This window comes from Bubalus kerabau, chromosome 4 (genome assembly GCF_029407905.1).
Source record: "Bubalus kerabau isolate K-KA32 ecotype Philippines breed swamp buffalo chromosome 4, PCC_UOA_SB_1v2, whole genome shotgun sequence".
NCBI classification, from domain to species: Eukaryota; Metazoa; Chordata; class Mammalia; order Artiodactyla; family Bovidae; genus Bubalus; species Bubalus kerabau.
In genome coordinates this window covers 53678989-53704516 of record NC_073627.1, presented here as the reverse complement: position 1 = coordinate 53704516, position 25528 = coordinate 53678989, and the positions used below count along the sequence as shown (strand labels likewise).

Genomic DNA, 25528 nt, shown 5'->3' with positions numbered 1-25528 from the left:
TGAGCCAAACATGTATCAAGTCATATCATTCTTGATTTAAAAGAAGCTTTGCAGTTTGAGACTTGCCTCTCCAAAGAAATACGAAATTCTCTTTAGTACAAGACATGTGTATATCGTTAAGAGTTTAACGGTGCTTTGGTACAATGCTATGACTTTCAGCCAAAATTGGATGCCAGATACACAGTTGTATTTCATTTGTATATAATCCTACATAAAATATTAACATTTCATTAAGTAAGGCTTGATAAGATATCAAAATATGTGTTATGAATCTATTACTTCATTAGAAAAAAATTAGGCCGTTTTAAAAGGCTATCCGAAGCTTTTATTTGTATGTCTAAATGAGTAACAGCAGTTTTAACATATGCTTTAAATGACAGTGTCACAAACTTTTGGACTTGACTTTGATAAAACAGTATGGAAAGGACTGTTTGGTTAATCAAATTAATGTCAACTTGAATGTGAATCCTGCCAGATAGTAAATGAGCCCTTTTTTTCCAATATATGATTTTTTTTTGAATTGAGTGTTTGTGAGTGAGAGGTTTTCTTTTCATTTAATAGCATAAATGTCCTATGGTGGGTTGGTGGGAAAGTGTTAAACTGTGTTTAAAATGTGTAAATTGAAGTGTCCTTTATGTAGTTTAACACAAATTTTTGTCCTAAAACCTTTTATTAAAAAAAAACTTTATGAAAAATTTTGCTCTTGAAAACTTGCCACTTGATAGTGAGTTCATAAATACTAGTTTTATTATTCTTTGGGCCATTCATTGCATATTACTTGCTCTTTTCTGTGTATGGTATGTTCTATGATAAAACAGTTCTTAAAATTTTCTGCTTAGGTATTAATATAGCAATTGAGGAAAAACATATTCTTGAGAATATACTCAGTGGAGTCAACCATTGATTTTATTACTTCCTATACTTCTGATTAGAAATATAGATTATGTTTTGTAAATTAAATTTTAATTACTCCAGTTTTTTGTTGCCTGAATTCTTACTTATAAAGTGGTTTTTAAGTCACAGTATGTCACATTCAAAAAGAAAGAAGGAATATTCTTGTCCCTTTTTTGAAATATGAAGATGACATCCTTTCGTAGAGATTATTGTGCCACCTTGAGAGAATTCTGAAGAACATACAGGACTGCCACACCAACCCACACGCAGGAACGACTGCATGCAGCACAGAACATTCATTCTTTCTCCTCTTTTCATACTGAACATTTACAGAAGGAAGTTTTCCAGCTACTTCTACATCCTCACCACTAGTACCTTCTGTTCCCCACCCTTTAGAGTTTCTAAGAAGTTACGTTAGCTACCTATCTCAAACACACACAGCCAGTTTCATTTCCTTCCAGTCTATCTGCCGTACTGCAGTTAGTAACCTTTTAAACATCATGTCTGACCTTGTGACCACCACTGTCTTCACTCCCTGGTTCTTCCTTTTCTTGAAAGCCTTCATTTTTTTTCCCCTTCATTTTTTTTTCAAAAAAAATTTTTAATTGAAGTATAGTTGATTGACATTGTATTTTCCATTATGGTTTATCACAGGATATTCATATAGTTCCTTGTTGTTTTTCCCCTTCATTCTTAAGGTAAAGCTAAAACTCCTTACCATGGTCTCTGTAGCCCTGAATGATCTATCCCCTGTACTTTTCTCTGCTTGAGTCTCCCACAACTGGTCTTTGCTTGTGTTTTTCCCTTTGCCCTGTTCAGGGTTTCTCAACCTTGACACTGTTGAGATGTTAGGCCAGGTGTGGGGACTGCCCTGCGCATTGTAAGGTATTTAGCTGCACCCTTGTCCTCTACGCACTGGATGCCACTAGTATCTGCCGGTTGTGACAATCAAAAAGGTCCCCAGACATCGTCACATGTTCCCTGACAAGTAGTAAGCTGCTGCTGTCACCACCAATCCCTCTGAGAACTACTCGCCCAGATAATATCCTTTAGATTTCAGCTATTATCTTCACAAAAGCATCTTCCTTGACTGGGTCACAATTACCCTTTTTCCTAGGGGCCTCTTAGCAGTATGTAGTGCACGCACCGACAGTTGCGTTTTTACATTCATGTTTGAAGGGTGTATGGTTACTGTCCTTTTGCAACTAACCTGTAAGCTTCTTAATGGCCGAGGCCATGCTTATTTTTGTCTGCTGTTGTGTCCACAGCACCTGGCATCTTGATTGACACATAGCAGGTTCTTGATAAATATCTGGTGAATAAATGAACACGTGGTGTCCAAATAAAGATCTGGCCAGTAGGAATTATCAAATGATTTGTATAGCCCAGATTCTTCTGTTTCCTCAGCCTTTGGAGTTTCTAAGAAGTTACATTACTTATCTATAATAAATAGCAATATGAGATTTCCCTGGGGACCCAGTGGTTAAGCCTGTACTTCCAATGCAGGAGGCACAGATTTGATCCCTGGTCAGGGAACTAAGATCCCATTAAGTGCAGTCAAAAAATAAAGTTACAGTAAATAGCCATAAAAGTATTTTTAAGCTAGACCAACATACTAAAGTAACAATTTCTTATTCCTTATATTTTTCAAAATCAGTAGTCCCTCCCCTTGACTGTCTCCTCTAGCACAGCCCCTAAAAAATAATAATAATTCCAGTGATTCCTCTTAAAGATGATTTTACATAAAGTTATTCTGAGATATTCAAGACCTACTGGAATGGGTGGTAGTTTGGTTTGGTTTTGCATGTATCATATTTTAAAAACTATTTGCAGGACACATGTTGGAATATCCTGATATCATCATTTCCCCTTCCCCCCAGCACTATCTACAGGGATTATCCATCAACTTGTTTTCCAGATAAAATATTAAGCAGTATAAACAATTAGACCTAGCAGTATAATAATTCTTTATTACCAGATGCTACAGGGTATCTTTTCCATGGGGATGGTCTTGATCCCTGTCTCCTGTACAGTGTCACGAACCTCCGTCCATAGTTCATCCAGCACTCTGTCTATCAGAGGTAGTCCCTTAAATCTATTTCTCGCTTCCACTGTATAATCATAAGGGATTTGATTTAGGTCATACCTGAGTGGTCTAATGGTTTTCCCTACTTTCTTCAATCTAAGTCTAAATTTGGCAATAAAGAGTTCATGATCTGAGCCACAATCGCTCCCAGTCTTGTTTTTGCTGACTGTATAGAGCATCTCCATCTTTGGCTGCAAAGAATATAATCAGTCTGATTTTGGTGTTGACCATCTGGTGATGTGCATGTGTAGAGTCTTCTCTTGTGTTGTTGGAAGAGGGTGTTTGCTATGACCAGCACATTCTCTTGGCAAAACTCTATTAGCCTTTGCCCTGCTTCAAATTCTGAAAGAGATGGGACTACCAGACCACCTGACCTGCCTCTTGAGAAACCTATATACAGGTCAGGAAGCAACAGTTAGAACTGGACATGGAACAACAGACTGGTTCCAAATAGGAAAAGGAGTATGTCAAGGCTGTATATTGTCACCCTGCTTATTTAACTTATATGCAGAGTACATCATGAGAAACGCTGGTCTGGAAGAGGCATGAGCTGGAATCAAGATTGCCGGGAGAAATATCAATAACCTCAGATATGCAGATGACACCACCCTTATGGCAGAAAGTGAAGAGGAACTAAAAAGCCTCTTGATGAAAGTGAAAGAGGAGAGTGAAAAAGTTGGCTTAAAGCTCAACATTCAGAAAACTAAGATCATGTCATGACATCTGGTCTCATCACTTCATGGGAAAGAGATGGGGAAACAGTGGAAACAGTGTAGACTTTATTTTTGGGGGCTCCAAAATCACTGCAGATGGTGATTGCAGCCATGAAATTAAAAGACACTCACTCCTTGAAAGGGAAGTTACGACCAACCTAGATAGCATATTAAAAAGCAGAGATATTACTTTGCCAACAAAGGTCCATCTAGTCAAGGCTATGGTTTTTCCAGTGGTCATGTATGGATGTGAGAGTTGGACTGTGAAGAAAGCTGAGCACCGAAGAATTGATGCTTTTGAACTGTGGTGTTGGAGAAGACTCTTGAGAGTCCCTTGGACTGCAAGGAGATCCAACCAGACCATCCTAAAGGAGACCAGTCCTGGGTGTTCATTGGAAGGACTGACGCTGAGGCTGATACTCCAATGCTTTGGCCACCTCATGCGAAGAGTGGACTCACTGGAAAAGACCCTGCTGCAGGGAGGGATTGAGGGCAGGAGGAGAAGGGGATGACAGAGGATGAGATGGCTGGATGGCATCACCGACTCGATGGACATGAGTCTGGGTGAACTCTGGGAGTTGGTGATGGACAGGGAGGCCTGGCGTGCTGCGATTCATGGGGTCGCAAAGAGTCGGACTGAGCAACTGAACTGAACTGAACTGAATGGGTATCTTTATCATCTTTGTAATAACTTTTATCTTTTAATTTAATTCTCCAGTTAAGCTTGACATGGTTTGTTTTCCTATATTTTGAAGTAGGAAATGCTATACAAGGGTTCAGGTGATAATTAATAAATAATATCCCCAAGCCTCAACTGAAAATTAACTTAAACCAGGAGAATGAATTTTTAGTAGACCTAAATCTCTTATTTTATACCATAATAAATAGCTTAGCAGTTTATTTCAGAAAAGGAAAGGAGACAATTAAAATAAATTAATTAATTAAAAAAAAAAGGAAAGGAGAACAGCTAAATTGATTCCATAGATTCATTGAACTGAACTAAAAATACTGCATGTAATATGCCATAGAAATATTCTCCTTTCTTAGCTCTCCCTCTTCACACTGTTAATACGATAAATGTGTGTGTGTGCGTTTGTGTATGGCAAATCATCAAACTAAACTAGTAAAGTTTGGAATATAGCACTTTGAAGGATATTTAAAACTTCAGTTCAGTCACTCAGTTGTGTACAACTCTTTGCAACCCCATAGACTGCAGCACGCCAGACCTCCCTGTCCATCATCCACTCCCAGAGCTTGTTCAAACTCATGTCCCTTTTTCCATTTCTTTTTCTTGGGGATGGCCTTGATCACTGCTTCCTGTACAGTGTCGCAAATGTCTGTCCATAGCTCTTCAAGCAGTCTATCAGATCTAATCCTTTGAACCTATTTGTCACTTGCACTGTGTAATCGTAAGGGATTTGATTTAGGTCATACCTGAATGGTCTAGTGGTTTTCCCTACTTTTCTTCAAATTAAGTCTGAATTTGGCAATACGGAGTTCATGATCTGAGCCACAGTCAGCTCCTGGTCTTGTTTTTGCTGACTGTATAGAGCTTCTCCTTCTTTGGCTGCAAAGAATATAACCAATCTGATTTCGGTGTTGACTATCTGGTGGTGGTGTCCATGTGTAGAGTCTTCTCTTGTGTTGTTGGAAGAGGGTGTTTGCTATGACCAGTGCATTCACTTGGCAAAACTCTATTAGCCTTTGCCCTGCTTCATTCTGTACTCCAAGGCCAAATTTCCCTGTTACTCCAGTTATTTCTTGACTTCCTGCTTTTGCATTCCAGTCCCCTATAATGAAAAGAACATCTTTTTTGGGTATTAGTTCTAGAATGTCTTATAGGTCTTCAAAGAACCATTCAACTTCAGCTTCTTCAGCATTACTGGTCAGGACATAGACTTGGATTACTGTGATATTGAATGCTTTGCCTTGGAAACGAACAGAGATCATTCTGTCATTTTTGAGATTGCATCCAAGTACTGCATTTCGGACTCTCTTGTTGACTACAAAAGACAACTCTTTTGTTGCCTACGACTACATTTATTCTAAGGGATTCTTGCCCACAGTAGTAGATATAATGGTCATCTGAGTTAAATTCACCCATTCCAGTCCATTTTAGTTCTCTGATTTGTAAAATATCAACATTCACTCTTGCCATCACCTGTTTGACCACTTCCAATATGGCTTGATTCAGGGACCTATGCAATATTGCTCTTTACAGCATCGGATTTTACTTCCATCACCAGTCACATCCACAACTGGGTGTTGTTTTTGTTTTGGCTCCATCTCTTCATTCTTTCTGGAGTTATTTCTCCACTGATCTCCAGTAGCATATTAGGCACCTACCGACCTGGGGAGTTCATTTTTCAGTGTCCTGTCTTTTTGCCTTTTCATACTTTTAATGGGGTTCTCAAGGCAAGAATACTGAAGTGGTTTGCCATTCCCTTCTCCAATGGACCATGTTTTGAACCATATTTAAAACTGTTTAAGTCGCTTCAGTCGTGTCCGACTCTGTGCAACCCCATAGACGGCAGCCTACCAGGCTCCCCTGTCCCTGGGATTCTCCAGGCAAGAACACTGGAGCGGGTTGCCGTTTCCTTCTCCAGTGCATGAAAGTGAAAAGTGAAAGTGAAGTCGCTCAGTTGTGTCTGACTCCTAGCGACCCCATGGACTGGAGCCTACCAGACTCCTCTGTCCATGGGATTTGCCAGGCAAGAGTACTGGAGTGGGTTGCCATGGCCTTCTCCTATGTACCTACAATTAAGGGAGTGATGAATTGTTACGGTAGAGTAAAAATCAAAAGAAAAAAGACAAAGTCAGCAACAGTTCAGATTTAAAATTATGAGATACTAAGCCAAGGAAGTATGAAAAATGAATCCTGAGAGTAAGGACAGCTATGGAGTATAACGTAAAAAGAGCAAATAAGCTTTGGACCAAACAAATCCGAGTTTGAATATAAACCCTGACACAGGCTGCTTATTTAATTCCTCTCTGTATCCACTTGTAATTGCTGTTGTTGCAAACAGTGTTTCTTTTGAGTAGCATTTCTTCCCCAGTTTTGGGAGACCACTGGTGATCTTTCCAACTTGCAGTCAAAATGTGAAATGTTCTATCTCAAAATACCCTACATGTAGTTGAAATGCACTCATGTCAGTGATTTAAAATTCTAAGGCATGTGGATTTTTAAAATGCCTTTCCTCTCCATTTTTATGTTGCCTCTTTTCACCTCTTGTTTTCCAAAGTTTCTGCTGACTGTGAACAGAATGGTCGAGTATTAGGTGACTGTTTTATGTGCTGTCAGGGAAGATTGAGGAAGGCTTACTTCTCCTAAAGAAAGTACCCGTTTCTTTACTCTCTGATGAGTAAAACGCCTTTTACCAGGACAAAGTTTTTCATCAAAGAGTTTACAAGTAATTCTTGAGAGTACTATTTATTAAACACCGTGAACACTTCACACACAATTGTGGTTACTGTTTAGTTCTAATTGCAGTCCTATATGATCAGTATTTTCCTTTCTTTTATTGATAAGGATGTGGACTCAGAGTGGCTATAAATAACTCATATAATTTTTTATTGTAGTCTTTTTAACTTAATAACGTGTATCAGACTATATGTAATCTTTTGAGACTTTTTGCTTATTGTTATGGTGCTAATATTTTTGTGTGCTGCTGAAATCGTTTGTTTTGGGTTCCTCCTCACCAAGGGGTGTCGCCCACACCCTCGCTCTCAGGGTGTGTGTCTCTGCCTTGCTTCTAACAGTTTCTCTGTGTGCTCTCCCACTTTTTGTGCTATGTCCCTGGTAATAAACTTTGTCCCTGAAAAAAAAATTGTTCATTTTGACCATTGTATATTATTAGCCCATTTGTTCATCCACTCTCCCATTGATGAAATGGGAAATGTTTCCTTTTTTTTTTTGCTGCTTTGAACAAAAGCATTTGAGAAATGCTTCTATGAGCATTTCTCAGTGCAAGATAGGTGAGCAAGTAGTAGAGCCTAGAGTATGATTAAAGGGAGAACTCGGAAGCAGGAGAAGGTGGATAAAAAAGAGATTGGACATAAGCAAGATGACTCTTAGTTTTGATAAGTTAGTTTTGCCTGGGGTCAAATTTTGTATAGGCAGGTGTACCTGTGGCCTGCCATGTCAGACTACTCACCTCCCCAGTTGGCAAGGGAATAATCATTTAGAGTTGAGTGTTACATCTCTGGTGGTGAGATTTCTTATCAGTTTTATACAGCTTTGAATGCTGTACTGATGGCTGAAAGAAATATCTCTTCCACAAATGGCTCTAGTCTTAGTGTGACTATGAAATGGCCCAGCTACATAATAAGTATGCCTTTGACCTGTGGTATTTTTAGTATAGCATGTCATGGTATGACAGTCCTAAGGTCCCAGAGAGCATATAAGCCCTACCTCCAAACTTTATTGTAATTTTAAAGGTAAATAATTCCCCTCCCTTGACCAGAAATAGTTATTTGTAGATTTATTTCTTGCACAGTTCTGGAAAGTAACCGTTAGTATCAGTAGGCTTAAGGAAAGATATCCCTGTTATGTACTCCTAAATCAAAGGGTTTATCTAGTTATATATGAAACTCTGAACAGATATAATGTCAGTAACATATTCTGAAAGGTTAGAAAAAGGTAATAGCCTTGAAAAAGCCTTTTGGTTTTTGGTATTTTTGTCAAGAGGACAAAGAAAAGGATCTGAAAAAAGATTAAGCATGTGATGGATTTTTTTTCACTCTCTTGTATCCTAAGCTGAAGTAAGTCAGAGGACAGAACCAAAGAGTCAGGGAACTTTGGAGCTTCAAAGGCCTTCCATTTGTTACAGCCTTTTTTTTTTTTAAGATTTTAAACTTAATTTTTATTTAATTTTAGATTTTCTCCAATGAAAGACTTGGACCTATTTCTTAAAGAGCATGACCAAAGTCTAACTTTAAAATCATGATTAAGATGACATGTTCCGGTATTCTCACGAAATAGAGGATGAGAATTCCCAGAAAATAACATCAAGAGTATGACTCGTAACAAACCATAAGCAGATCATTGGCTCATTGTTCGGTTGCCAGGGTCTTATTGGAAGACAAAGTCCCCAGTTTCACCACACAAGAAAGTTTCCATAATTCAGTCATTGAACTCGGGGGATGGGGTTGACTGGAGCAGAGACTTTTTACCAGATACAGAATGTTCCATGCTCTGCTGTCTCCTATTTCTGAGTTAACTTGACGTTTGACCTCAGAGTCGGACTTGCCTGTGGCAAGAGAGATCATTTTAACCAGAGTAATTAAGTGCTTGAATCTTAATGTTGTTTCTTGTTGCTTACTCTGTGACAGGTGGTCAGAATGAGCTGTTTGCCTGGACTTTTTCTTCTACAGAAAAAAAATCTGTCCTTTCATTTTAAAATATAATGGTTTGCATACTCAATTCTCTTTGACTTTTTTTGACCATTGTAAGATACTCAGAAATTTCTAAGTTATGGAAGTGTGGAACACAAATAATTGTATTAACTGGAAGAGGATACAGAGATTTTTAAGGCCCCAGCTGCTGAGACTCAGTTGTACATACTGACTTTAATATATATAATCTTCTATACTTCAGGTAGAATACTCCTTCCTCTTCATGTCCTCTTCCTGTAGTTTATCTTCTCTTTTGACTTTTAACTCCTTTGTATTTTTGTTATAGATACAGGGGAGGCAGGATAGTGAAAGGTTAAAGCAGGATCTCTGGAGTTAGACTGTAAAGTGAGAAATGGACATTGTATTAGGAAGTTAATATTAACCATAATTAGAGCATTTCAGTAGAATGAGGAATACTGAAACCCAGTTATATCAGACTACATTGTGGGTAAAGAAAAAGTCAGGCCAAGGTCACACCTGACACATTTTTAAGTGTTCTATAAATATTTGTTGACTAATTGAACTCATTTATTCATTATTAGGGGAGACCTCTATATTTTAGGTTGAGGGAAATACTCTAGTAAAAAGCTAGAGATGGAAAATACAAATGAAAAAAAAAAGGAAGGACATGGGTTGGATATTAGCATTTAGTAAGAACTCTGCCAGATGCTTTACATATTTTTATGAAACTGCATAATAAAATCTGTAGGGTGTTATCACTGGCTTCATGGGAAACTGAAACGTATTCAAATTCATGTAAATAGTAAGAAATGTAAGGAGATAGGATCAAAAGCCTGAGTGGATTGATTTATCCTCCTTAACCACTTCTTCCTTCAAAGGCTGGAATGAAGATTTCCAAATCTTTTGAGGTAGAGAAGAGGGACATTGAGATAGCTCTGTAGAAGACAATGAAGAAATCTGCTTGAAGTTGGAGATTTGGACGAGAGAGCTGGTTCCCAAAGGCTGCCTCATGTGACAAGAGGCCGGCATGAGTTCTTTCTAGCCGGTCTCCTTGTTCACACTTGTATCAGCCTGGCACTGCTGAAACTTGGTGCTACCGGGGTTATTTTGAGAAACCTACTGGGGTTGGTACTGTAGGTTTAAATGCATTTTTTCCCCCTTATTCCTCTAATCACCCTTATGGATGAAGTTCATTGAGGTCAGAGATCCTGGCTTTTCTTTTTGAGGTTATGTACTGCATTTAGTGATTTTCTGCCTAATGGTTGGAGTAACTAGATTTTTCTTGATGAGATTAAATTCCTGTCAATAGTCACTTTTTTTTTTAATCCATTTACCATCATGATATAAAGGCCAGTGAGGTTCCATGCTATTTCATCTTAAGTTTAAAATTCCACAAACTATTCTTTGTTCTTGACCTTTGGGTCTGTGGGTTCCTGTTGCTGATTTCTTTTCTTTCTTAGAACTCAGTGGATTCAGCCAGCCACAGATGAATTTGTCACCATATAAAGCTACCATCAGTCTGTCATTTTCTGTAACTGAAATCAGTTGATTTTTAACAGGGTTTTGTTTGGCAGCCAATCACTTTACTTGGTTCTCATAGACCACTTCTTGAGCTCTGGCCTCATTCATTAACGTAAATGCCTGTTTGGCTTCTGTTGCTCATGTCTACATTCCGAAATGAGGTTTGTTTTCAAAAGCTTCCCTTTAATGATAGCGTATTTCAAAGAGTAGCTGCTAATTGTAAGGAGGTATTACTTTCTTTCTGATTCTCATAGAAAACAATTCCAAATGTTCAAAAGCAAGTGCAGTTGCCAATTACTTTTTTTGAAAGACGCTGGTGATAGAAATATGCTGTGAGGCAGTAGAAACCATACACCTGATGTTTCTCGATAAAGCAGTGGTCTTCCTTCTACACAGCAGCTAAGAAACTGACGGTGTCAAGTGTTTATAATTCTACTCAGCACACAATAGACTAACTTGAGTACAAAAGAGGTTTTAATAATTTGAAAGGGGCACAGCTGTGAATGAAACTCAAGATGTTTTAATCCCAAATCCTGAGGTTGAATCACAACGAATTTTAGATGGTGCCAGAGACTATCAACTCAAACTTATGTATATGAGAAAGCCCTAGATTTTAACACTTTCATTTCAGTCACCTAGTATTACTGGATCTCAGTTTTACTAGGTTAAATATAAGTTGATTTGCAGCTGACACCAGTTCGTTTACTTGTCATATTCCTGGGTTAATTAGAGATCAGTTTGTTTCTCTTTTTCTTTCTCTAATCTCTGAGGACTAGAAGGCTATAAATATTAATGAATGTTAGCATGATGGCCTTTGGCTTCTTCAGAAAGATTGTTTGATGAACTACCTCCCCTCTTGCCTTGCCTGCTTCATCTCCTGAGCAGTCTACCTTAGGAAGAAAGAAAGGTTTTGTTTTTTGGGGGGGGGGGTTTGGTGGTTTGTGTGTGTGTGTGTGTTTTCATTTGTAGGGCAATCTATCATTGTTGAATCAGGCTAGGAGCCTGAGATCCATTCTGAGTCACTATGAATAGAGTTCTAGTACTGGTCGGGCCCCAGGGAAACTGGTGGTTAAATACTGTGAGAATCTTTATCAGACAGGAAATGACAACTCATTAAAATACTAACCGTTAAGCCTGTTTAGATCCTGGCCTCACTGCCCAGAGGGGGCGGGGGTGAGGGGGGGATGGTTATGGAGGAGTGGTGTTCAATTCTACTGCATTTGACTAAAATGCGCACATTTCTGAAAACAAAGAATTACTTAGAAGACTGTTATCAAGAAAGGGACTTGCTAGTCCACCTTGTCACTGAACTTCTGCTTTACTGTCATTGCCTCTTTTGTTCAGAAGACAGATGAGCATGTAATGGAGATGGGGTACGGATGGGCTTTTATTTCATCCCTGAAAATATATCCTAAGTCACTTCAGTCGTGTCCGACTCTGTGCGACCCTGGAGACGACAGCCCACCAGGCTCCCCCATCCCTGGGATTCTCCAGGCAAGAACACTGGAGTGGGTTGCCATTTCCTTCTCCAGAAAATATATCCTGCTAGTATCTTAATTGGGCTTTCCTGTTGGCTCAGACAGTAAAGAATCTGCCTGCAAAGCAGGAGATCTGGGTTCGATACCTGGGTTGGGAAGATCCCCTGCAAGAGGGCATGGCAACCCACTCCAGTATATTTACCTGGAGAATCCCATGGACAGAGGAGCCTGACGGGCTATAGTCAGGGGGTCGCAAAGAGCTGGACACCACTGAACGACTAAGCACAGCATAGTACCTTAATTATAAAATTTAATCTCTTTAGCAGAAGAGTCTGTAGCTTCTGTCTAGAAGAGTCTGTTTAGGACTTCTCAGCTCCCAGGCCAAATCTCAACTGATAGAGGAATTCTCTGGAGTCAGAGGATAAATTTGATTTATTGATTTACATACAGTGATCCTCACTCAGTCAAGAAAATTCTAAAAACTCTAATATTCATTTAAAACAAATATAAGTTTAACTGTGGGCACAAATCTCAGTTTCTTGAGGTCTGGCTGTCTAGGTTCTTAAAGGTCCTCTTTACAGTGGTCTTTAAGAGCCACTCTAAAGCATGGAAGGGCAAAAGAAAAGAGAGCCTTAGTCTGGATCTTTGTAGAAATAGCTTTCTTTTTTTCTCTAATATGTTGCCTAACAATTTTACACTGAGTTGTTCTGCTAACTAAACCTTAAGATATTTTGACCTTTTGGGAACAGGTAAAGTTTTTTATATATATATTTGTATATGTATTTGTGTGTGTGTGTGTATATATATATATATATTTGTATATATATAGTATTTGTACCCCTTGCAGTTCAGTTCCCTGGTCTATTCCAGTGGTCTCCACCATTGGTGGGACTAAAATAAAACTTATATTTATATTTATTTTCATCTTTGTCATTTCCTTTTTTTGTGTATTTTTGTAATGTAAATAGCATTATTATGGTTCTACAAATAGACATAATTATGGTTATACATCCATGGAGGATATAGCTTACCATCAGTCTGGTTGGCACTCCCTCAATCCATATGTCAGAAGATCACAAATTAGGTATTACAAGTACAGGGAAGGAGTGTTGTTGTTGAGTTGCTAAGTTGTGTTTGACTCTTTGCAACCCCATAGACTGTAGCCCACCAGGCTCCTCTGTCTGGGATTTCCCAGGCAAGAATACTGGAATGAGTTGCTATTATCCTCCTCCAGGGGATCTTCCTGACCTAGTGATTGAACCTGCATCTGCTGTATCGGCAGGCGGATTCTTCACCATTCAGCCACCAGGGAAGCCCAGGATAACAGTAGGAGTTCTCAGTACAAAAGGGGCTTACAGGGGACATGCTGCAATTTATTGTCTTTTCTATGCCCCATTAATCAGAAATATTTGCTAAAGATAGCATGAAAGTCATCATAATGAGACATTTAAAATTGTTTAATGTTTCATCTGTATTTTATCCTTTTAAATTTGTATTTATACATTTTACTCTTTGCATGAATAATATCCATATATCAAAAATGTTCACAGACCATTGGTCTAGGCTTCTCTGCCTTTAAAAGCTGCTTTTGGTGCTATCAAAAAACAGGCTACTTCAAAAGACTATTGTGCTGTCTAAATTGTAGCAGCAGTAGACTTGATCAAACTCTTCTTTTCCCTTTCTTTTAATACTACCCCTAAACTGTGTCTTATAAAAACATTTTCTCACATTCATAAGCTTTCAGTGGTTTAACTAATCACACCCTGAGAATGTTACTTAGATGTTCTAATTAATCATCAGAAGAATGTTAAATAAATCAGCCTCAAAGTACTGCACAAATAGTGAGGTAAAGGTTTAAAGAAATGTTTCTTAATTTTAAAACCTTTTTTTTTTTCTAGGAACAACAAAGGTATATTGCCCTTTAGCCTTACTTGGAATCCATGTCAGACAGTTTCCAGTATATTGGAGCCAGTGATATGACATACACAATCACATCAATGCTAAGGTCCTCAAAAAAAGTGGTCAAGAAAGTAGAGCTTATATTAGAACTTTACTTTATTAATAACTGTTTAATTCCCTTAGGCATTTCAACTGCTTAACCTTCACATAGGCACTGTGTAAATAGAGCTAAACAAGACTAATCAATTTTTTTAAAGTTTGTTACTCTTGTGTTATTAAGCACTGTGCCCCAGTTTTATGATGGCACTTATAGTAAAAAAAAAAAAAGAAAAAACTCATCTGGCTGGAAAAATCCAAAAAGAACCATGAACATGAAGATTTCAGGTCTTTTAAATAGTAAGTGCTAGTTTGATGACTATGTCCATGATGGAAAAGAGATTCAAAGTAAATCAAATGGTATGTTTTTTATATCTAGTGAACCAGTTTGTTTGAAAGTAACACAGTTTGAAGTAAGTTCCTTGAAAACCGAATAACAATGACCTATGAATTTTTGGAATGGGTGTATATGCTCATGACTAACCAACAAATGAAAATGTAAGCATTGTGAAAAACCGGAGTAATCACATCACCCACTCTATGCTACCTCTGCTGATTGTGATGCTTCTTCTGGAAGATTTTTCTGGTTTTTTTGTGGGACCTTTATTTATAATGAGTTGATATGGGGAGAGTTTAAGATACAGATTTCTTATCAGATAAGTGATTCCAAAAATGGAATTACATATATGCTTTAAAAACTAGAGAAAAATAATAGATTTTGTTTGTATATTGGTCAGGGCCCTTGACAGAATTTTGCAGAGAAGTTTGTCTTGTTTCTGTTTTAACATATACTTAGGTATATAAGCATGCAGAATATTGTTCCCATGAAACTCCTTTTGAGCTCTGGGTGGGTTTAGACTTCTGTGGATTTCTTTTCTCCTCCTCTCTTGTTTGCATTTTCTGAGGATTTCTTTCTTTCTTTATTAAGTTCAAAAATATTTCCATTTAAACAATTTGTTGGAAATTTGTTTCTTCATGATTATATTATCTGAAAAGTGTTTTTGTATGTCAAGAAATAAATATCAACGTATTACTGTCCACACAAGGTTTTTTTTTACCCACCATGCTGAAAGGTCTACAGCAAGGAAAAGTGGATGAGATTAATTTTATTCTTGCTTTTGTTTTCCCTTCTTTTTTCTTTAAGGCTTTGTCACCTAGAGAAAATGGCTGTTTACAAGGCTAGTTTAAGTATATTTAAATACAACCACTGACTGGAAAATAGTATTGAATAACAATACTTTGAACTTAATCAGCACCTAATTGCAGCATCTTACCCACCCACTATGGGCTGAGATGAGAGTCCTTAGCCAGGTGCACAAGGTCCTCTGAATTTAATGGCTTTCAGAAAAGGCATTTAAGTTATTTCCTAAGCCAACTATAAAAAGACACTCAACTGTGTTGCAGGTTATTCCTCCCTCCTTTCTTCATGCGTGTACCTTAAATTAATCCTGAATGTCAGAATGGACTCTTTTTTTTTTTTCTAGAATGGGCTCTTACTTCTGCTGCTTGAAAATAACTTGAGGGATGAGGTCATGGGGATGGCATTCTTGTTTTCCTTAAATGCATGTTAAGAGTAAAAGCTATAATTTCAGTTTTTATCTAGTCTATTACTTAAAGAGCTTTAGTGTTAATTTAGAAAACTCTAGTATAAGAGTGCTTTGTATAAGCTGAGGCATGTGTGCCCTAAGCCATTGTTTATAGACATAAAAAAATTAAAACTAAGATTTTGAGGCATATATTTAAAAACTTGAGGACTTGACTAATAATTCATTATGTAACATTTATTACCTAGATTTCAAATATGTTAACTTTTTAGATTTATTGGGATCATGTGGCACTTATTCATAATAGTTTTGGTCAATATGTTGCTATAAAAGACTTTTAACTTCTACTTTCAAGTGTTTCTAGTATCTTATAAAAAACTGAATCTCCAGTGCTTGCTTCGGCAGCACATATACTAAAATTGGAACGATACAGAGAAGATTAGCATGGCCCCTGCGCAAGGATGACACGCAAATTCGTGAAGCGTTCCATATTTTTTTTTGATATTTGGCAAATCTAATACAGTTATGTAAAGTTTAAAAATAAAATAAAATTAAAAAAAAAAAAAAACTGAATCTCCCATCCCACCACCCAAAACTCTAAAGCATGTAATAACATAGCACCTTGAAAAATTAACGTCTTTATTAGCCCAGGATAATTCTTTGAAAGTTACGCATCATGTAAATGTATATTCTCTATCGGCCAAAAGAGTAGCCCTTAATGGACTTACAATGGCAAATCACTTATGCTTTTCAGTTATTTTGAAAGGAATTTAGAATGATTGTTGCTAGTCCCTTCCTCATTTCCCTCAACAACAGCAAAGTAGAACCTTTCTAACATGGGGTCTTGAGTCTTAATTTTCTCTTTAAATAAGGACTTGACCCTAGAACCCAAGAATGATTTGAGGAAAACTGTAAGCCTTAGTTTTGCTGAGCTTTGGTCTGAAGTTAGAGGTCGGAAGAAACAGGATACACATAATAGAACCCAGCTCTTGAAGGACATCAAAAAGGGAATTTTCAAGTCGTTGCTTGTATATCCTAGCTGTTCAAATAAACCTACAATCATTTCAGTCTCACTAAATAAGTTTTTTTTTTTTTAACTAGCCACCCGTGGGAGTTTAAAATGATGATACAAGGTATTGTTATTAAGGGTGAAAGAATAAATGTCTGGGAATTCCCTGTTGGTCAGTGGTTAGGACTTGGCACTTTCATTGCAGTGGAGCCAGGTTCAGTCCTTGATCAGGGAACTAAGATCCTGCAAGCTGTGCACCAGGCAAAAAAAACAAAAAGAATCAATTTCTGAAGAAAAGTTCTTAAAAATCTGCAATCTTCAAAGCCAGTCTTCTTATGCATTTATTTCATTGGATTTTTTTTTATATTTCTGTGGTTTATTTCAAGTGTAAGTGGATGAGCTATTTGCATTCTTTCATGCGTTATATAAAGAACTACCCAAGGAAAGTCTTTCTTTTAAAGAGAAAGTTTGTGCTGTTGTTGCTCCTTTGTAGAAAAGTCATTACCGAAAAACAGCAACAGAGTTCAGAGACCGCGCTTCTGGTTTACCATACTCACGTGAGGCCACACAGAAGGCTGTGAGAGGAAAGGAGACTTCATCTTTGAGGTCTGTCTTATGGGTCTTCTGGAATCATCCATGCAAGTCACTGCCCCTACTACATATATCTCTTCAGGCCTTTTAACATATCTTTCAGTATTCCTTAAAGGACTTTTTAAACAGCTTCACCCCACACTGGTCTCTCTTTTCTCCCTTCAGTTTCTTTGGAATGTGTCTTCTGTACCAAAAAATTGAGAAATTTATTACTGATTTATAAATTCTGTTGTTCGCAAATGAGTTCATGTGTGTGCGTGCGCGCGCGGGTGTGTGTTTTTGAATCCATATAATAATGATTTGAGTTCTTGGCCATTGACCACTTCTTGCAGTTTTTTCCTCTCCCCATAGTTCCAGTTACAGTTTGGATATAAAATAAGGACTCTATTAAGGGCTTGTGGGTTGATCATTAACAGACCAGAGAAAAGTGTCAGCCAGGACAATGTATTGGTTACCCTCTGGTAAATATAGTAGCAAGAAATTTCTCTTCTGTACTCCTGCTTTTTGTTAGAGAAAGCAGCAACTGAAATTGTTCTAGAAAAAAGGTGGGGACATTAATACTTGCTTAAAGAGGAGAACCTCAGGCACTGGTGCAAATACAGAAAATACCCTTTGCTGGCCCCAGGAAAAGGACGGCTCATTTAGCTTTCGGCCCTATTATGACTGATGAGAAAATAGAGGTTATAGAAAGTAGAGATGTTTGGTTTTCTAAGTCGCCCCAAGTTACCGTTTTTTAAAATGCCTACAAGCATTTCTAAATCGGGAGCCTGGTAGCTCCAGTTGCCAAACCGGTTTAACAGCACTGCCTGCACACATTCTAGGTGAGAGGGAGCTCTGAGTCCATCCGCTTATCAGGGATCACTATCCCAGCCATCTCAGAGCAAGTTGTTTAGTAATGTTGTGTAGTTTCTATGTAAGCCATCCACCAAAAACCACGATGTGATTCAAGGTTCATAGTTCCTTCTTTGTTCCTTTGTTAATCACTGACTTCTGACTGGTAGGAGGTGCCTCCCAAATTTGCTAATGCATTCTTTTTGGATAAGGATGACGCACAGATTGTCCTAATAAGGACTTGGATTGAGAAAGGACCGCCTCCTCTGAGAAGATGGGACAAGTCAGTGAGAGGGCGGGCAGTTTCTTTTTCAACCAGGGATGACACAAGCATAAGTCATTTCCTTATTAATCGGTTCAAACCAGTTCTTACAGGAACTGGTGGTGATAAATGTGAGACTTCTCAGAAGTCATTCATTTTACTCTTTGTACCACACCAGTGTGCAGCATCGGCTGAGCTCGCCTCACTCTGAGAACTAACTCTTCTACTAGAAGGGACTCTCAGCTCCTATTTCCTTCTTAAACATGTTGGTGGGAGAGAGTTCTCTCCCGTAAGGGGGTTGTGAAAGGATGAATTTTTATCCATTGGGAAGAGTTCACAGGATTTCGCCAGCTCTGCTGATTGTTGTTGGGTTTTTTCCTCTTTCTGTCTAATCCCTGTTTTTTTGAGTCAAGGCGGTAAGTGGATTTTCCTTTAACATTCTTTCCTGCTTTTCTTCCCAAATGTGTCTTTCTTCCTGGGGTTATTGTACCACGCCTCCAGTGCTGTCCCCGGCATAGGTCCGTCTCTGCAGAAGCCATTCCAGGAATACCTGGAGGCCCAGCGGCAGAAGCTTCACCACAAAAGCGAAATGGGCACACCGCAGGTGAGACTTTTCCCTGGTTTTCTTCTCTTTCCCACCCCCACGGTTTCAGGCTGCAGTTACATTCACGGCACTTACTGGCATTTTTAGGCAAATAGAGTGAGGTTTGTCAGGCTTAATAGAAGTTTGAAGCTCTGTGTACCCTCTACTGGCAAATGTGTCTTTGTCTAAAGCAGAAAAATGTAACTTTTGTTTTGTACTTCTCCCCAAAACGAGCATTGGGTTAATGGAAAATAATGGATATGTTATATAGAATGAGTTATTACCTTGATCTTCAATGATTTATTTATAAGTAGCAAGTATACTTTCCAAGTGGATTAGAAAGTTAAGATTTATAACATAACAAAATATTGGATTTAATGAGTTCATTTGAATATCCATTTTAGCTCTTCTTTTCTTTTCATTGATGGGAAAATAATCTTTTTTTAAAAATATATAAACCAAAGCTGTTTAAACTTTGAACTTAAAAACTTTAAGCCTGCCTTTTGTATAAACAGTTCTGTAGCAAAGAAAGGAAATGACTAGGAGAGGATGAGTAAGCAATAACCTGAAGTGGGGAACTTGAAGGAAGCATAGGGCTATTTTTGTTGTTGTTTGGTTTTTTTTTTAATGGCCTTACAACTCTTTATGTGGCCCTTTGCTGCCCTCAGTTGACCAAACATAACTCCAGAAATAGATAACATTTATGTTTTAAAAGCTGCTCCTAATATTGGAACAAGAATATATTTAAAACTATCTTGACGCTACTCTACATGTATCCCCATGGTGACTTCAGATAGTAGAATTTAATCAAAGACTTTATGTAGTGAAAGACAAGAAGTGACCTCACACCCCATTCTAAACTATATTCAACATTCTCTTTAACAAAGTGAAACCTTTAATAACTGGAGGTAAGAAGGCCTGAATGTAGATTTCAGGGTAGCTGAAGAGATAAGACTTTTCTTTTTTAATTGTTTATTAGGTTATAAGCTCCAAGTTCTCATTACTTTCGTTAAAACATGGTAGATGACTCCCTCTTTACTACCAAACTAATGAAGCATTTCTCGTGGGTTGTTCTGCCTTTCTTCCTGCAGGGAGAAAACTGGTTGTCCTGGATGTTTGAGAAGTTGGTTGTTGTAATGGTGTGTTACTTCATCCTGTCCATCATTAACTCCATGGCACAAAGTTACGCCAAACGAATCCAGCAGCGATTGGACCCAAAGGAGAAAACCAAATAAGCAGGAAAAGTTTTTAACTGCAGAAATTAAAATGGAAGGGTTCTGCCTTAAAGTGGGAGGACTCCAGATCAGGAAGGAAAATTTCCTTTTCCAACCTGTATCAGTTTTAATTCACCATCCCCCGCCCCCAAAAGCAGTTTAATCCCCATCTTGCACTGACATACTTTTCCTTTGTTAAGGTAAGGTATCCACCCTCAGTTCAATCCAGGTTTTATTTTATTAGGATGGAATGTGATGTTCAGCAGCAAAGTTAACAGAAACTGGCCTTCTATTTGTTACTTTCAAAGGCCCACGTGGTACAATTAAATAATTCCAACCACCACCCCCCCCAAAATTCCTAAGTTATGTTAAATATTTCAAGCTTTTTAGGCTTGTCAAATATGACTTCTTTGTTTTTCCAAGTCATCAAAAGTGTATATAAGTTATACTAGATTGGATAACAGTCTTGCATGTCTATCATGGTAAAATTTAATATGCCATCCTGCCCAACCCTTCCTCTCCCACCTTCGAAAAAAGGCCATTTTATGATGCATTGCACACCCTCTTGGGAAACTGATCTTTCAATTTTGAGACAGTATAAGGAAAATCTTGTTGGTGTCTTACAAATGAGCTGACACCATTTTTTATTCTGTATATTTAGAATGAAGTCATGAAAAAACTTTATAAATACATCTTTGATCATTCCAAAATTGTGTCCATTTTCTTGAGCGTTTTTTTTAAAACTTCCTTTTAGCTTCTACCAACTAAATTCAGCCTTGCCACATCCACCGCAGCGCAGTCTCTGAAGCCTTCATTTATTTGCATGAAAGGGCCACCACCGGGTGTTTCTTGGTTGGGTTGGAATTGGGCAGCTGGCTACACACTGCTGAAAGGGCAGCTTAGGTACTGGTGTATGGAGGGGAATTCTTGGTTTGTGAAAACAGGAGAGATTATAGTATATAAATCAAAGGACATGGAGAGAAAAATAACCTGTTTTAAAAGAAAAGCAAGCTTTCTCATAGCTATTAATTTTTAGCTCAGCACATATTCTGATTTGAGCAGAAATTTACTTTTATATATAACCTAATTTTCTTTCTTTCGTAAGTGTAAGTGTTTGTTCTTATGTGATTTTTCCTTTCGGATGTTTCTGGTTGAACTTGGTCATTTTATTTTGCTCCAGGCGGGGCGGGGGGGAGTGGGGCAGTGATAAGTAGTCTCACTTTTCTCCTTTAGGAAAATTGGTACTGACATTATATTGAGTATAGAATTGAGTTTAAATCTCAGCAGGCCAGAAATGCCTGGTTGGTTTGATCAAATCCTGCCTGAATGTCTGCTTGTTTTGCCTACCGTCGTGACATCTCCATGGCTGTACCACCTTGTCGGGTAGCTTATCAGACTGATGTTGACTGTTGAATCTCATGGCAACAGCAGTCGATGGGCTGTCTGACATTTTGGTATCTTTCATCTGACCATCCATATCAAATGTTCCCATTCAAACATTACCCAGCACTATGGTTTATGATTAAAAGAATTGGTCCTTAGGTCTAGTGGCACTTTGAATCTTTTATGCCATAATACTGTATCAGTATCAAGAGGATTTTATGCAAAATTGGGATAGTCTTTGTGATCAAAACTAAATAAAGGACAAGCAACCTGCCTTGTGAGTTTTGGAAAGGTTACTTCTTAACCATCATTTACCCCCTACCTAGAAACTTTCTAGCAATAGTTACTTACTTGAAAAGTGGTGCCCAGATGCCTTAAGTAAACTCAGGTTAACCATTATCATTTTTTAGTTTAGGGTTTGTGTAAGTCTCTAAATCAGCTTCCAGTTGTCTTTCATCGCCTTCACCTGCATTTTATTTGGTGTTTGTCTGAATAAAGGAAAGAGGAAAGCAAATCTGATCTGTACTGTTTGTACTAGATTTGGGGATTTGTTGATAAATTTATTTTGGGGTAACATAAAAAAAAAGCCTTGTTCCTTAGGCTGAAGGTCTAAGTGATTATAATACACTTGACTTGTGACGGCGGCTTGTTCATTCTTTCACATGAATTTGCTCTGAAAACAAATGAAGAGCAGCTCTCCTCCTTCCCTCCACTGCGTGCTCAGGTGACCCCGCTGAATTCCAGCTGGAGCCATGTGCTACCCTTCTGTTCCTGCAGTTGGTTGGTTCCTTTCTTTAATCCACCAAAGCAGACACAGACAACAAGATCCCAAAGACACCCTGAGTTAATTCCAGCTGATTGGAGACCAGAAAATTTGTAAATAGATGGTTTAATGTTCCTGCACATAAAAAAAGGGGCCTGGGAATTCTTTTGATTCCATCTCTGTTTTGTTTAAGTCTCTTCTGTGCCTTAAATGTCTGCAGCATCTTATCTGTCTCAACTCCGTGAATGTCAAGCAATGACAATACAAGGCGACACATTCAGGTGCATACACGAGTACTGAGGAGCACCTCCCTTCAGACAGCGCCGTGTAGGTGCGTGCAGTGTTCCCTGTATTCTCTGTATAACCATAACCCAGAGTGTAGAGCTTAGAGGAAAGAATTTTATTTTCATTTGGATAATGGCCTCTATCTGTTCTCTGAAAATCCAGAAAAAGACAAGGCTGGAAGTGATACTTCTGAACTACACTAGTTCGTTAGGTATATAGAGTAACGTGCGCTCCTTGCAAACCAGCTAGGCCTGTGTTCCCAGTGTGCTCTGTGCTGTCTGTAGCTTTAGGAGGGCAACTTGAGGCTTGGCACTCAAAGCGATCCAGTCAGTACAAATTAGGCAAGAAGCTAAAGAAAACAACTAACTGCCCTCTTAAAAATGGGTGAACTCTGTTTTGACTGACCCATATGTGAAGAACATGAGACCCCAATCTTTTTAGCATCAAAAAGCCTTTCCATGTTTTGAAACCCGTTTGCCTCCATGTGCTTAGTCTGTTAACAGTGGTTTAGATTTTTGCCTCTAACATATTGTGACCAGGAGAAAGTTTTTAACTCAGCCTTGATTTCAACTATAAAAAGAGAGATTATATATAGCCAGGTTGTCCTAAGGATGACATCAGATAAAATGTAAAGAAGCTGTTAATGTTAGTATGTTAGCAGTTTTTTAATTCATCAAAGACAGTATTTGCTACACGTGAGAATTTTACAACATTGCATTTGTTCACTTCAAAAATAGGATTTTAAATGCTGTCTGCATATGTTCCCTTGTTTGGGAGTAAATATGCTCTAAAGAACTTATTAACTAAATCCAATATACAAATGAATAGAGAAAAGCAGAAATTAATGAACTAATGACTTGATTAGTAGTACCAAAACCTTCTCAAATCTAGAAATAGGCCTCCAGGCCTCTTGCCTTCAGGGATGGCCCACTCTTTGGCTTGGAGTGTGTTTCTCCCATGGTGGCTCTTGCCTTTTGAGACTGCATTGTCTGTGATGTGCATCTCTAAATCCACTTCTTAACCTATCAAAAAAGTGGGGGGGGCAGCTAGTCTAATTAAGGTACAAAGCACAGATACACAAAATTTACTATGAATAACTGAAAATTCTTGTCTAACCTTGGAAAAAGAAGTGTCACTTAGTCGAGTCTGACTTTTTGCGAACCTGTGGACTGTAGCATGCCAGGCTGCGCTATCCATGGAATTCCCCAAGCAGGAATACTGGAGTGGGTTGCCATTTCCTTCTCCAGGGGATCTTCCTGACCCAGGGATTGAACCCAGGTCTGCATTGCCGGCACATTCTTTACCATCTAAGCCACCAGGGTCTAACTTTACCAGCTTTAAATGTTGACATTTTCTAATTTGTTATATAGTTAATGCTAAAAAGTCTAGAAGGTAGATGAAGAAAAAGGGAATGGTCAGCTTTTAATAACTTTATTGGTAACACTCCATCTATAATATCCAGTGAGATTTGCTAAGTGTCAAGAGGTTTTAAACAGTAAAAGGAAAAGCTGATCTGGTGGTCCGCCAGGTCTTCCCCAATAGACTAAAAGTCCCATTCCTGTTAGAAAAACACACAAGGGGGCCCTCACTGGCAGTCTGGCGGCTGATACTCCATGCTTCTACTGCAGGAGGTGTAGGTCCAATCCCTGGTTGGGAACTAAGATTCCACAGGACACACAACACAACCAAAAAGTAGAAAAAATGAAAACACAGATTGGTTTATTCTATTGATAAATAGTTATTAATGTGCTCCCAAAAGGTTAAGACAACCTAAGCAGGAGTTTTAGTGGCCATTTTTGAAAGCCAAGTAACATTCCACCTCTAACTGGCATGATCAAAAGCTTCTCTGGTAGTCCCAAAACATAGTAAATGAAATGCTACACAGAACTCCCACCTGTGAAGTGTTTTGTTCCTTTATTCTCAAAGACAACAAAAGAAAGCACATAATGTTCTTTAAAATTCTAAAAGCAATGGAGTCTTTTGTGTCTCGTAGTCAGGGGCTGAGGTTCCTGGCCCCTCCCTTTCCAGCAAGGCCAAGAGGTCACTTGAGGTAAAGTCTTTGCCTTGAGAATGAGGGCTTGAATTGCAGCCAATAACCTACATGTATTTGCATACTGAACCAGAACTCACAAGACGGATTATAACAAAAACCTGTTCTGGACAGCTGCTTACTCATTGCCTTTAGAGCTGTGCGGCTCTGGGACAGGCAGGTGCCAACTGTTCGCTCATTCTCTTTGACCTACTAGCCTTCCACGGTTTGCTGTGTGGGTGTTGATGCTACTAAAAAAAAAAAAAAAAAAGTTGTTTTACGTGGTACCCGCTCTCCCCATACACCCTGGATTCATTTGAGATCTGAGATATTAGACTCTGTAGTTGGGATGCCAGCCCAAACTGTGGCCCAGAGAGAGTGAGTCAATTCTAAGTGGCTGGCTGAGTCTCGGAACAGAAATGAAACGCAACTTAGAGGCTTTGTCAGCCAAATCCACAAATGTGTGGCTTTTTGAAACATCGGGCATCTGTTCTTTTTAATTTAAAATAAACCTTTTTAAAAAGCACAGAGTTACTTGGCGCCTTGTTCCTTTGTGTCAGCAGCAGTTGCTGCTGTAACTCAGTAAAGCCTCAAATCAGAGTTAGAAAATTTGGCATCTTTCAGGGCACACCTCAGAGACTAAGTGGAGCTGAATTGCTTGGGGAAGGGAAGAGATGATTTTACAGCACACGGTCTGTTTGGAAATCCCCTTCTGGGGTAATCAGCCCAGGTGTTCAACCCGTTTGTTAACCATTTCCAAATGACTCAAAGGACATAAAGGGAAGGCTTGGACACACTCCAGCACTGTTTCTACAGTGTTAGTATCTGTTTGGGTTGGAAACCGCATTCCTGAATTCTTGAGGGGAAGGCTCTGGCTTTTTCTGGGTATCCTTGGCTGAGAGGGACCCCTGGGCCACCTATCTAAGCTAACAGTCTCAGCCTTCTTCTGAGTTTCCAGGGAGGAGTGTGGACAGCTTGCTTTGATGGCCTTC

The 25528-nt window shown here is 38.6% G+C and overlaps 1 protein-coding gene and 1 non-coding gene across 7 annotated transcripts in view; both read left to right on the top strand.

Moving 5' to 3' along the window:
* VMP1 (vacuole membrane protein 1) overlaps positions 1 to 25323 on the top strand; it is a 130163-nt gene extending 104840 nt beyond the window's left edge. For 5 of the 6 annotated variants that reach the window (XM_055577461.1, XM_055577458.1, XM_055577459.1 and 2 more), the window contains 2 exons: positions 18781 to 18883; positions 19954 to 25323. In XM_055577461.1, the coding sequence (XP_055433436.1) occupies positions 18781 to 18883; positions 19954 to 20097 (247 nt within the window). In that variant the 3' untranslated portion in view covers positions 20098 to 25323. Of the gene's footprint in view, positions 1 to 17088; positions 17192 to 18780; positions 18884 to 19953 lie in introns of those variants that run through there. The other variant, XM_055577464.1, reaches the window with a different exon arrangement.
* On the top strand, positions 15976 to 16082 carry LOC129651842 (U6 spliceosomal RNA). Its single transcript, XR_008714349.1, has one exon. It is a non-coding gene; the product is annotated as a U6 spliceosomal RNA (small nuclear RNA).
* Positions 25324 to 25528: the final 205 nt, after the last annotated feature.